General features: G+C 37.9%; 1 protein-coding gene across 1 annotated transcript in view; it reads left to right on the top strand.

The window, feature by feature from the left end:
- The window catches only part of ARHGAP42 (Rho GTPase activating protein 42), a 281,271-nt gene extending 279,523 nt beyond the window's left edge, over positions 1-1,748 (top strand). Inside the window, exons 23-24 of the mRNA XM_068554521.1 lie at positions 703-782; positions 1,146-1,748. Of these exons, the coding sequence (XP_068410622.1) occupies positions 703-782; positions 1,146-1,234 (169 nt within the window). The 3' untranslated portion in view covers positions 1,235-1,748. The remainder of the gene's footprint in view (positions 1-702; positions 783-1,145) is intronic.
- The last annotated feature ends 11,282 nt before the right edge of the window (positions 1,749-13,030 follow it).

Below are 13,030 nucleotides of genomic sequence, written 5' to 3'. Positions count from 1 at the left end.
TTGGCTCCGATGGTTTGAAACAGCTCTCATATAAAACTCTGAAATTCTGGCTTCCCTTAAAAAAACCAGAGTATCTGGCTACTTGGAGCCTGAACTCCCATATGAGAACAGATGGTCAGAGCTGAGTGCTGGCTTCCCTTTTTAAGAGATGGGTATACTCTGATTTACAAAGACATGTTCCCATGTCTCCCTGACAGTGAGGCTGTTGTTGGTTGCCATTTATCATCAACTTATCCTATTGTTTTTCTTATTTCATGCCCACTTAGTTTATTTACCATACCCTGTAGACCTTTTAATTTGTGGATCTCACCTCTGATAGTCTGAAATTAAAGTGGCAAATAAATATATAGGGCTTTAAGGTACCTAAGAACCTCTACAGAGCTGAAAAATAGCCTATTTAGCAGAACACTAACAAATAATAGTGTTCTTCAAAACCAGCTTATTTTGTTTGTTATAAGTCAGGTGATTACCCTTGGGGGCATTGCCTGGAAGCACAAGAAAGGCTTTGGGTTGTGCTGTCAGTGTTCTCTGGTTACACAAATGTGTTCACTTTGTGAAATGCACTTATGCACACTTACATGTGCACATTATGTATATCATGCTTCACTTATAACTAAAACCAGTATCTTTTTTTAAGAATAGTTTTAAGTATAAATATACTTGAGCGTTGTGGTTTTCACAAATTGTCTTTTGCTCTTTCAGCCAAGCCAAAGCTATGTACTCCTGTAAAGCAGAGCACAGCCATGAGCTTTCCTTCCCACAGGGAGCGATATTTTCTAATGGTAAGTTCACCCATTCCCTTTGCTTAAGTTTATCATCATGGGGAGGAGGAAGAAGGAGTAGTGTAGCGATAGGAGTCTAAAGTAGAAGCCAGGAAACTCAGAATCAAGTCCAGCCTCTCATACCTGTACAAGTGAACACATCAAATCCCTCTAGACCCCAGTTTCCTCCCCTGTGTCAGAGAGAGAGTGATTGATTATATAAATGCAAAAGGCATTTCCAGCTTTACAGGTGCTGTGACACTGTTTTGACAGCTTGAGTATATGCATACAATCTGATGTGGGTTTTTACCCATTTGTGTGTAGAATTATTTGAAGCTAATGTTGACTGAGTGATATTTCTTTATGTATTTTAATTTTTGCCAGTGTACCCATCAGTGGAACCAGGATGGTTGAAGGCAACTTATGAAGGCAAAACAGGACTCGTCCCAGAAAATTATGTTGTCTTCCTCTAATACTTTTTAGTGGATGGCAGTATCTTCATGGTATCCATGGTAACAAATAATAAGTGCTATGATTTTATCTGACACAGATATGGGGATCAGCCTGTTAAAATGAAAACAGTCAATTTCTACCAAGTTTTACACCAGCAGACTATGTAGCTCCCTATTAATGGAAAGGGAAAAAATGTTTAAATTGTTTGCCATTCTTTTTAATTTTGGCTCGTTTCATATTTTAAAATAGCTTATCCTCCCCTCCCCACCCCCCTTTTTTTTTTGGAAAAGTGACTCTCCACAATGTCTCTTTCATAATAATTATAGAATCTCAAATACTGTGTTAAGTACTATATCCCAGAAATTTGGAAACCAGAAATCTGCTATAAGACTTTTGAGATCTGCCCTTTACTGTCTGGTGTTCTCTGAGAAACTTTGAAATCATTACTAAAAAATGTAATTTAAATTGTTCATTTATTATTTTTTCTTAAAAATATACTACTTTTATATATGATTGTTTTGCTGGTCCTAAACATTTCAAGGAAATAAGGAGTTTTTTTAACATAGGTTTATTTTTATTTGTTTACCAAGTAGATGATAATATTCAAAAGCAGTAATGAGTAATGTATATGATGTCTGTAAATGAAACCAAATATGTCATACACTGATTCCACTGTAAACATTCTATCCAGCATTCCAGATGCCTTCTCTGGGCTTAGAGCAGGATTCAGCAAACTATTTCCGTAAGGGCCTGATAATAAATATTTTGGGCTTAACAGGTCGTGTGGTCTCCATCACACTACTCCACTCTGCCATTGTAGCAGAAAGCAGCCATAGACAACATGTAAATGGCTGTGGCTGTGTACCAATACCGCTTTCTTTCAGGACACTGAAATTTGAAAATCATGATTATCACGTGTCATGAAATATTAAGCTTCTTTGACTTTTAAAATTCCATTTAAAAATAGAAATGTTTTAGCTGATGGGCCATACGCAAACAGGTGACAGGCCAAATTTGACTCATGGGTCATGGTTTGCTGACCCCTGGTTTAGAGGATGTGTAAAACTATCTATATAACTTTGAGATTTTATGAAATTTTATTCCATTAACATATAAATACTGATAAATCATATGTACATATCCTCTGCTAGTAGCATTATAGGGGTATCACAAATGTATAATTACAGTAATAGGAAAACAATGTAAAAGTGCAGTACACAGGCATACAACTTAAATTCTACTTGTAACTCTGTAAAGTGTCAAAGTATTTTATTGATATCTAATTTTGGCTTTTGAGAAATTGTCCTACAAATGATAAAGATGCTGTTTTAAGACAGTGGTAGGGACACTATGCCTTCTAAAGTCTACGCTTAGTTGAAACATAATCTGAACATAAAGGTACAAGATTCTTAAATTATTTTGAGCCAGAGATCGTAATTGTTTCATCATCTTTAGCAGGAATAAAGTCATACATAATTTTCTGTTATGCCTTTCAATTTACAGCCTTTATTAGGAATTTCACTGAATTTATAGAGCATAGAAATAGGTGTTTACTATCCATTTATATTTACCATCAACATCTGATCATTCATCAATCATTATTTCTATTATTTCTATTTTAATAATCCTCATATTATTTCTATACATATCTGCATATGGCAAAGAGCCTTTCTTCTCAAGATTCCAAAAAGCTGGTTCCCTGCCATCAACTGCCACAGCACTGGCCCCCTTGGCCACAGTATTTTACTTCTTACTTCAGAGTTCTTCACTGTACAGACACTCAGGTATTGACTGTAGACAGTTCTTTTTATGTGATATTATGATCTGTAATCTCAATCTCTTCTACTTTAAATTAATGTTTCTAGAGTCAATAGGTTAAATTATACACACACACATATACAACTATGCCTTGGAGCATTTACACTTTTAAAATTAAAAATGGATTAATTATTAAAATTAATAATGGATTAGGATTTAAAGGTAAAGAGAATAACAGTAGGCAGAATCACAACCAGAAAGAAATATCAGTGCATTGAAATAAAGGAATGAAAAATATTTAATGTTGTAAAAATTAGTAATATAATGAAAAAATCTGATACATTTGTCTCCTTTTTTTTTACCTGCTAGTGTTGATTTTTTACACTATAATTTTGTGTTGCTAGAGCTTCTTTGTCTCTGGATCCTTGGTGGCCCTTAGTAATAGTAATTGCATTGCTGACACCCTGACTACCCTCTGCTGGAACAGAGGTGATCTCTCTAGTGGACCAGTCCCTTAGTCTACAACACCCTCAGTTAAAGCACCCTTGCAAGCATCTGGCATCCTACTAAATTAGAGCCTCTTAAGGCAAATTGATTTTTCTTTCAAAGACCAACTTGACTCCAAAAAGTGATTCAGAGTCCTACTTCACTTGCTGCTGCATAGAGAAATCTCAACCTTCATTTTATTTTAACACAGGCCAGAGTGTTCCTGCCTCTGAGTTGTCTGTGAGCTAATTCCACAGATGCTCAGTGAGGAATTAAAGCATTTGCTGTTAAAGACATGGGCATGAGGCCCCTCTCCTTTCTCATCATGAGGCATATATTGTGGCAGTACTTGATATGGTCCCTTTTTTGAAACAAGCTACAAAAATGCTTGTTCAAATTGTGCTTTTGTTTGAAGTTTTTATCTTACAGATTTGTGAGGATGATCTTTTTTCTTCATATGGATTGTGTGTGGAAGCAAGTCATGGCCATATGCTAGGGATAGACTGAAGCTGCTTTTCCCTAGAAATGTTTCCAACAGAAAAAGTATTTATGAGCATTGAGAAAAATCAGGATATGTGCTCTAAATCACATGGAATATTAATTACACAAGAAGGTAATGCCAGTCACTAGAAGAGGATCACGTTTGAAATTATAACAGCGTTTCAATAATGAAACCTTAGCTTTTCAGAGACATAGTAAAGATATGCTAGAAATGCCACATGCACACCTTTGAAACACACAACGTGGGTGCCCTAATCACTGCTGACAGTATAATCAGTATGAGAGTGAGACTGATGAGTCCAAGTCAATCATCTCATCTGTTATGTGAAAAAATCGTCGAGTACAAAACTTTTACGTATATTACAGGTGACTTTTGTTGTGCTGTAATGCCACCAACTTATAGGAACTAGTCAGTTAACTGAAGGCTTTTTGTGTTGTGTGTAAATGTCTGAGCAGTGAAATAATCTTTGTATTCCTCTAAAGTCTGTGAAGTATGAGGAAATTGCCGTTTCTCCTTGTTAGACAAGAGTGGTTTTACCAGTTGTGTTGGCTCTCTGTGCCTTGCACTGTGAATGGGCATAATCAGGCTTCCCAACAGTGGCTCATTTGATGGCTCTTTCAGGAAGGGTGGAGATTTTTTTTTTTTTGAATTGCACCTTACAATCCCAAACTATCCAGGATCTCAAATAGCAAAAGTAGGAGACATAATGATTTGTAGTAGGAGACATAATGATTTGGAGTTTATTCCTATTCTGTGATAATTGATTTTACATATTGTGGCATGCCTCCTAAAAATCCACCATGATGTAAGGAAGCTAAATCTGGCACTGCAGTCCTGTGGAGACAGCACCTGCTGACCTCTTCTCTCCCAGCCTCATCTTCAGGTCTGTCCGTGTCTGATGTGCAGAGGATATCATTCACATGGATGCTGATTTAGAAGAGTCCCTCAGAGCCTTTCTTCAAACAACTTCAATTTTTAGTATGCCCCCCAATTATGTATTTGGGATGCCTTAATTATTTAGAACCCCATCTTGATTTGTACTTTATTGACTGAAGTTAGAGGAGGTGGACCAATTTAGGAAGAGATTTTATTCTTTGGTTTTACAATACATTTGTAATTTGCAGCTGTTACTATGTCCTAAAATCAGGGAATTGGACCCTAAAGTCATATCCCCTGGTAAAGAAAAAAGGCAGAGACATGATTATTGTCTAGAAGTTATTTTCCTCTTTAGTAAAATTTTCCCACTTAGGGTAGAAATTGCTGTTTACTTTTCCCTCCTACCTTGTTTGGTTACCTTCCAAAATCAAAACATTTTTCCAAGTGAATAGTCTACTGAATAAACTTCTGAATAGTCTGTATCCTGCCTGTCTCCCGTTGATCCACAGACTTAATTCAGGTATTTCTCAACGAGTCTCACATCTCCTAACCATATTCACTGTATCTGTTCGTTGTCACCAGTATCTCTGTGCCTCAAATCTATGTGGTAGTGACCTCAGACAAATTCACACTTATGAATGGCATGGACTTTTAGAGGATCAGATCAACAAATAGGATTTTTCACTTTTTTTCAGGCAGTTGCATTCACTGTTTTAAATAACAGATGTCAAGTAAGTTGATAGCACTCACAGCAAGCCACAGACAGAAAACTGATGCGCATATTCTAGACCAAAGTTTAGAAGCTGTTTCATGACTTAGGGAACCCAACAGGTTATACTCTTTCCTTGGCACTCATGGGAGAGATGCCAAGTTCAGAGGTTGAACATTCCTTTCTTGGTGCCATAGGGAGGAAATGGAGTCTGTGTGCTAGCTGAGGAGTCTCAAAAGGCAGGGCCATTTACGGTTATCACAAACATAAACAACCTCTATCATCCACAATGGTCATGTTCAGGGCCACGTGAGGACCTTCAGTGTTGGGGAGAGTGCCTACCCCACCTTAATTAGATGATCACTTTTTTCCCTTTTACCATCTCTTGGCAATGTTTCCCATGGTCTTTACCCTTCCAGAGCCCAACCTGGACTTGAATCCACTGCCTCTTAGATTAAAACTGTGCATTGTTTTTTATATGGCAGTTAGAGATTTTATATCTGCCTCTGTATCTTCAGTCATGATGTATGCTTAAAAGCTGAGATATCACATATTGAGGGCTGTGATTTCAAGAGTCTTTTTGAACTCTGAGCTGAAGCCTTTACAAATAAATAAGGAGTGTGGCAGGGAAGACGACTGTTTTTTGTTTTGTTTTTTAATTTGAATCCTATTTATATACTGTTAAATTTGAGGTACTATAGTTTATATAAAAGCTAAATATTTAGATGACATATTTCAGTATTAGGAATTTGTCTGCAGCCATTAACATAACAAATTAAGTAATAAATATGATGAAAATGATTGTCAGTAAATTATCATATTGAATTTTTTGTTTATTTTGTAGTGTCTTGTATTTATCTGCACTTCATGTATATATATGCACACATACATATACAAACATGTAAATACCTTCATGTTATTCCATATCTAAATTGCCACAGTATCTTTAATGTATGTTTACACTGTATTTTAAATTACTTTAAAAATAAACTATGTAAGCACATTTTAATTTAGTCCTTGTACTTGAAGACCCAGTGTGTTGGAGGGCAGCTATCTTGGACTCACATAGAAAAAAAACAAAGTTTCAGGTACTGTGAATGGTCATTTTGGGTGTGGCTGAATGGAAAAAATTGTAGCAGAATTGATAACTTTTAGATCCCGATAATTCGACCTTTTCCCGAGAAACTGGCATTATGAAAGATCAAGAAAATGTTAATAATGCAGGTGTCTACAGGAAAGAGAAGCAAACAAACCATAAACAAATTATCAAAAAAATAGGTATGCAGGCTTACCTGAAAATAAGTCTGTGAAAGTTTACAAATGTGCCATGGAAGAAGCATCAACATACAAATAATCCCCTTAGATTTTTATTAGTTTTATGACCCTTTTGGTCACTGTTTGACTTCTAGCTAAAATTTTGCTTTTCTTCATCAAAAAAAAGGGAATCGTGTATTTATTTTGTGTTGCTAAATGGATTATTAGAGTGTAACAAATCCTTGCAGAAACTAAGCCTGACAGCTTAATAACAGGACCATTGGGCATACAACCTGATTTGTTCAAATGGATTGTAACTTTCTTCAATATCAAGAGGAGAAGCAATAAATTCATGACAAAGACCTGTTGAGATAAAAAGGTATTGATGTGAATAAATTCCAGTATGATTAAGCAGGAAAGAACTGTTAGGATAGGTAATAGAGATCACTGTGGATCAGCTACTGTTTGAGAGTATTGGGTTAGAAGGAACTGACCTAGATGGAATCTCTTATAACTGATATTTTAGAAATAATGAAAACAAGCCATCTCCTAACAGGCAAAGCTGGAATGATTTGAGCAACAAAATAAGTCATGTAGTATTGGATAATCGGATTATAATCCAAAGTATAAAATATCCATGAATCCACACTGATATAAGGAAATGGCAATAAATTTCATTTATTTGTATTTATATTTATATTTCTCTCCTATTTTAAGGAGAGAAGAGGCAAATATTCTTTAGAGAAGAATTTCAAATAACCATTAGAATTTTATTACCCTTTCCTCTAGGGATTAAAGTTTAACCCTTCCCCACTTGAGGATGCGCTAGACTTAATGACTAGCTTCTAAAAAGAAAAGTTCAGAAAAACTATTGTACCTTTACAGAGGAGAAGCCTGGCAGACAGGATCTTAACCGATTGATAAAAGTTAACATTATCAGTGATATCATGTGGTTGTCTTGTACCCCGTAATATGATGTGATGAGAAGAACATATCACCTCTGTGGGTTTTTTTCCCCAAATCCATAACTCCAGTCTAATCATTAGAGAAAAAAAAAAACTCAGACACATCCAGATAGGGGACATTCTACAGTATAGATACTAGGCCAGTACTTCTCAAGATTGTCAAGGTCATGAAAAACAAGAAAATAGTGAGAAACTCACAGATCAGAGGAGACTTGGGAGACTGGACCCCTGGATTACATCCAGGAAAGGCAAGAAGACATAAATGGAAAAACTGGTGATGTCCAAATAAAATCTAAAGTTTAGTTAATAATGTGAAAAATTAAAACAGTACAAAAAGTAGCCACAAGATAGTGACATGTACTGGGGACACCTTATTTCCTTTTTGGAATTTAAGTTACTTTTATTCAAGATTTAAATACTTTTACTTGTTTCCCCCTAAATTGTGTTCTGTATATGGGACATGTTGCCTGTTCATCGCTGAGTCCAGGCAGTAGATCACAGCTTGGTCTACAGTAGGGTCAGCCCCTTTCTTTAAATGAATGAATTCGTTAACAAAGGAACAATCATATAAACATTTCTAGAATTTAGAGAATGCAGTTGTAGGCTTGTGTTGTTTTTGTATCTGTGTCTCCTTGCCCAGGAGTAGTGGAACTCATTCTTTAACACCCTCTGAATACATGGTTCTACCTTGGAGTTATAATGGAGAAAACATACCCTTCCCCCATGAACACTGTATGTTCTTAAGGATAGAGATTATGCAAGATTTGATCTTCTCACTGCTAGAACTGTAAATACTTGAATTAAGCTGGATGATTTGGGAGTGGTGTTGAAGAACTCAATTTTTTAAACCATTAAATGCAAAATAACCCCAAATTTTGAAAATTAAGCTAATCTAAACTTACTAAATTCAACTTAGTTGAATTTCTTGGGCCAGAGAAGTTGAGTTCTTAAAATTGAAATTTTTCACAGCCAAAAATCAAGAAGCAAAAATCTTTTCTAAGTTTCTTACACAGCAATTCTTCCTATAAAAAAAAAAAAAAAAAAAAAAAAGGTGTAGATGAGAACATTTGAAACCTCTTCATATGGGATACCCTTGGGAACACAAATCCCCAAAATACTGATTGAATACTTACAAATGCTGTTGCTGGGTGTTTAGGGTCAGTGAGCCAAGCATGGCATTCAGCAGGACTCTGCCTTTTAGTAGAAATAAGTTATCTGAAACATTCTACCTTTCCAAATTACCAGCAGCCAATCTACTAAAAAAGAGTCCCTGGGTCAGCCTGGGCTAGAGAAAGGAAAATAATAACATATATCTCCCAATACTCACCATGGATTTTGATATTCACTAAGTTACATATCTATGGACGAGCAGATTTTTTCACAGAATGAATGAGTCAGAAGTTGCCGTAGCAACTACAGTTCAAATGACTCTCAAACATTTTTGGAGCAACTAAAGCAGAATTATTTCTTCAAATAAATCATGCTTGGAACCCAATATGTTAAACAGATACGAGCCAAGCTGCTAGTGTGTGCATCTACATGTGTTAGGGAATGTTTTCCCTTCCCCCATCCAGGCCCACAGCTTTTGGCATCTCCTGGAATCCTTAGGGCTTTTGAGAGCAAGATTTGGAAATGACTTAGTCTAAATCTCTCATATCGCTAATTAGAAAACTCAGGGCCATATCAACATGTTTTCAGCAGAATCCTGGAATTCTCTCTCTGCTGTGACCTGACCACTAATTTTTAGGTGTGTGGGGAGGGCAACTTGTCATATGCTTTGACCTTTAAAAAAGTCTAACTTTATCTGAAAAGGATATCCTCTGAGGAAGGATGTCTTCCCTGATGGGTACACATGGAACAGAAGCCAAAAAGTAATATTCAGCCAGCCTTGGCTATTAAAAAAAGGAAGAAAAAAATTTATTTTTCTTTTTGGTGTGTGAAAATTTCTGAAAAATAGGTATAAAAGATTTAGCCCAGTGCCTTGTACCTAGTAGATATTACTGGATAATAATAATTTTTAAAGACTTTAGGTGTTTGATAGTTGATTTTGCAACTCTCGATGTAAATGGCAAAAGAACCAGTGAAACCTTAAACTGCAATAACAGAAGTTAAATAATGGCTCCAAAAACATGGTACACAGCCACAAATCTGATGGTCTCCCTTACACTGTTACATGATCCTCTGATCCTTCCAACTACTGGACGTAGCTATTGGATGTCAATTTTTTTTAAGAAAAGAAAACTGAGACTGAAAAGTTATTTTCTCCAACTTACCAAAGGTCAAATAGTTGGTAGTGGCAGAGCTTGGACTCAAGCCCACGTGTCCTTATTTAAAATCTGGTACTCTTTACAATGAACCACTTTTTTACTATACCAAGTGGAGTGTGGTAAAACTTCAAATGCCACCATATTTGAAAGAGGTCTTTGGCAAACTCAACCTTACCCAGAAGAAAGATGAAGACGGTGAGGTGGGGGCATTCACGCCCTATTCTGTGAACATTGTTTAAGACCAGAGTGTTGCTGCACCACTTGTAACCTTCAGACCATCCAAGAGCTATTTAGAAATGCAGAATCTCAGACCTTCTGAAGCAGAATCTACATTTTAATGAGATCGAAAGATCATTTGTATCAACACTACAGTATGAAAAGCACTGGTATAGTGGAACTTTCAGTGAGCGCTTTGGGGAGATCTAAGGGCAAGAAGAGACAGCACGTATGTCTTATTATTCCAAAAGTCAAAAATAGGACCCCTTAGAAGAAGTCAGAAAAAATGATAGAAAGGTTAAAACAAAAAGTTTTATCACTAACTCTTCAAAGAATAGAACTCAACAAACAGCTTTCTTTCATAGTGTTTAAGTGCATCGGGATGACTCACCATTTGTCAGGATTTCACAGAGGAACTAGAACAATTAAATGGGAGTTTAGACAAATATCTAAGGACAATCACTGAGCACCAGGACCTATGCAAGTCATTGGAGTGCCTAAGTAAATTAGACATTATTCTTCCTTTCAGGAGGACCATGGTTTAGTGGGATAACAGATAAATAAAAGTCAATGAAATGTAATATAATGAAATGCTAAAAAGAGTAAGTATTGAGTGTTATAGGGGTAGAGAGATAGGGCACTATTCTGAATCCAAGAGACGGCAGAGGCGATGAAAAAGTATATACATTGGATGCCGAGAAAGAAGTGTGGATGATTGTACCTGGATGCACAATGCCATCATCCAGCTAAGTATGGATGAACTGAGAAGCTGAAGGGAGCAGGGCTCTGCAGTCAGGTGGGATCGCACCTTGTACAGAGGAAGGGACTCATAGAGGGGACGGGCTGAGGGAAGGAATAGAGTGGAGGATGGGAGAGGGCTGGGATGACCTGCACTTATTCTTTTTTCATGTCTTCATCCTTTCAACGAACATAGTGCCAAGCGCTGTTCTAGTTGCTCACCATTTTAAAAAACTAGGTATGATCTTTGTTCTCAAGGAGTTCAGAGCTCAATAAGGGAGAGAGACAGGAATTAAAAACAGCAGTACAAATGAGGTAAGTGTGTTAGGGGCACAAATTGTGAAAGGTTTTACATATGAAGGGAAACGTCCTAAGTCGACCTTAAAGGAGGGAGCATCAACACGGAACGAAGGGAGCAAAGACCCAGAGACTTAAAGTTGATTGGGGTTTCTCGTGGATTAAAGCTAGTTCTAAGTAGCTGGGAAGTCGAGTGCTTGCACTGATATATTGGCACGAGATCGTGGGAGGATAGGATGAGGTACAAGTGAGCAGGGTTGATTGCATGAGGGCCAATCTGAGGTGGTACAGAGGGCTTAGGGAGAACGATGTGATCAGATTTACCTCTAGGAAGACCAGAACGGAGGTTGAGCATTGTGTTGCGTGTGTGTTGGCCCCTGCAAGCTGAGGAGGCAATGTTACATCAACCCTAGAGAAGACAAACAGGGCCAGACCAAGGGAATGATTCATTCCAGAGGTCGAAGTGACATGACATGGTCACTGTTTTCAATGAGTAATTTAGGGGATTCGTATGTGGCTCAGATGTCTGTAGGGTGCTGGGGAAGGATCAGCAATACTACCAACGAGCAAAGTTACCAAGGCTGAAAGAAGTAGCCAAGAGCCCCGGGCACATTTAGTGGTTGGAACTGGTTAGTAGGCATGGTGATGTAGACACACCTGGCCTGAGCCATTCCTCTTTTGGGGAGCCCTGCAGGCACTGACTAGCAGCAATGCTTAGAGACTGATTGCTTCATGCTGCCCATAAAATCAGGGGCTTTAACCTGGGTTTCAAGGATGGAATTCAGGGGATGGGGAGGCTGTAAACTCCCTAGTTTGTCTGTGTATATGCATGTTTTTCCCCTCAGGAAGAGGGTCCATAGATACGATCAAACTCTCAAATTTCAGCCCCACAGTTGACCCATCTCCTCCCAATACCAAGAGTACCAAGTGCTGCAAATGCTGCTGTGTACATGGTAGCTACAAGTTGTGGCAATAGTGTCTGTCAGAACCAAGGGTCGACTCTGAAGGTGGGAGTGGAGTTTGACTTGGGGACAGCTTGACCTAAGGAATGAGGCTCAGCTGACTAAGCTTAAAAGCTCAGGCCAGCCTACTGCTGTGCCTACTTGATGAGGAAATGCTCAAAGAGACCGTGGACGTACCTAGGGGAAAGTCATAATGAGGGTCCAGTGGGAGTTGCAGAGCATTTAGACCCCAGTGTCAGTCTGTTGCCTGGGGCCAAGTTATGACCTAGAAGCTGAGGAGGTGGCCTTTCTTCGGCTTTGTGAACTCACAAGATCCTTGTGCCAGAAAAAATTTTCTGGCCATTGCAGAACTGAAGGGCCCTGTCATTCTCTCTTCCATGGTGGGCCTCTCCAGGACTCCAGGGGCAGGTCAGTCTTCCCTCTACTCAGGGAGTGTTGAGTGGTGTGAAGCACAAAGCTCAGGGGTTGTAGAGTGAGTGAAACTGCCAAAGGTGGCAGAGCTGGGCTTTGCTACTAGATTTACTACTAGATTTTATTTTTAGTTTTGTCGTGGCAGTCTTTATGAAATATGGTTTTGATGTGTTAGCCATTTTTTCTTAATATATGTTAAAAATAAATACATAGCTATAAGGTCTGTTTAGGTGAGAAACATTGCTTTAAATAAACCAAATGCCCCTTAAAGCTTTAAAAGAGTTGCTTTTCTTAGTGATAATGAAACTTAATGAAAACAGTGGGGAATGGCTTAAGGACCAGCTCGCCTCTACCTTCTGCCTGTTACAGTTGTAG

Source organism: Eschrichtius robustus, chromosome 11 (assembly GCF_028021215.1).
Source record: "Eschrichtius robustus isolate mEscRob2 chromosome 11, mEscRob2.pri, whole genome shotgun sequence".
Classification (NCBI taxonomy): domain Eukaryota; kingdom Metazoa; phylum Chordata; class Mammalia; order Artiodactyla; family Eschrichtiidae; genus Eschrichtius; species Eschrichtius robustus.
This window is presented reverse-complemented; position numbering and strand designations above follow the sequence as displayed.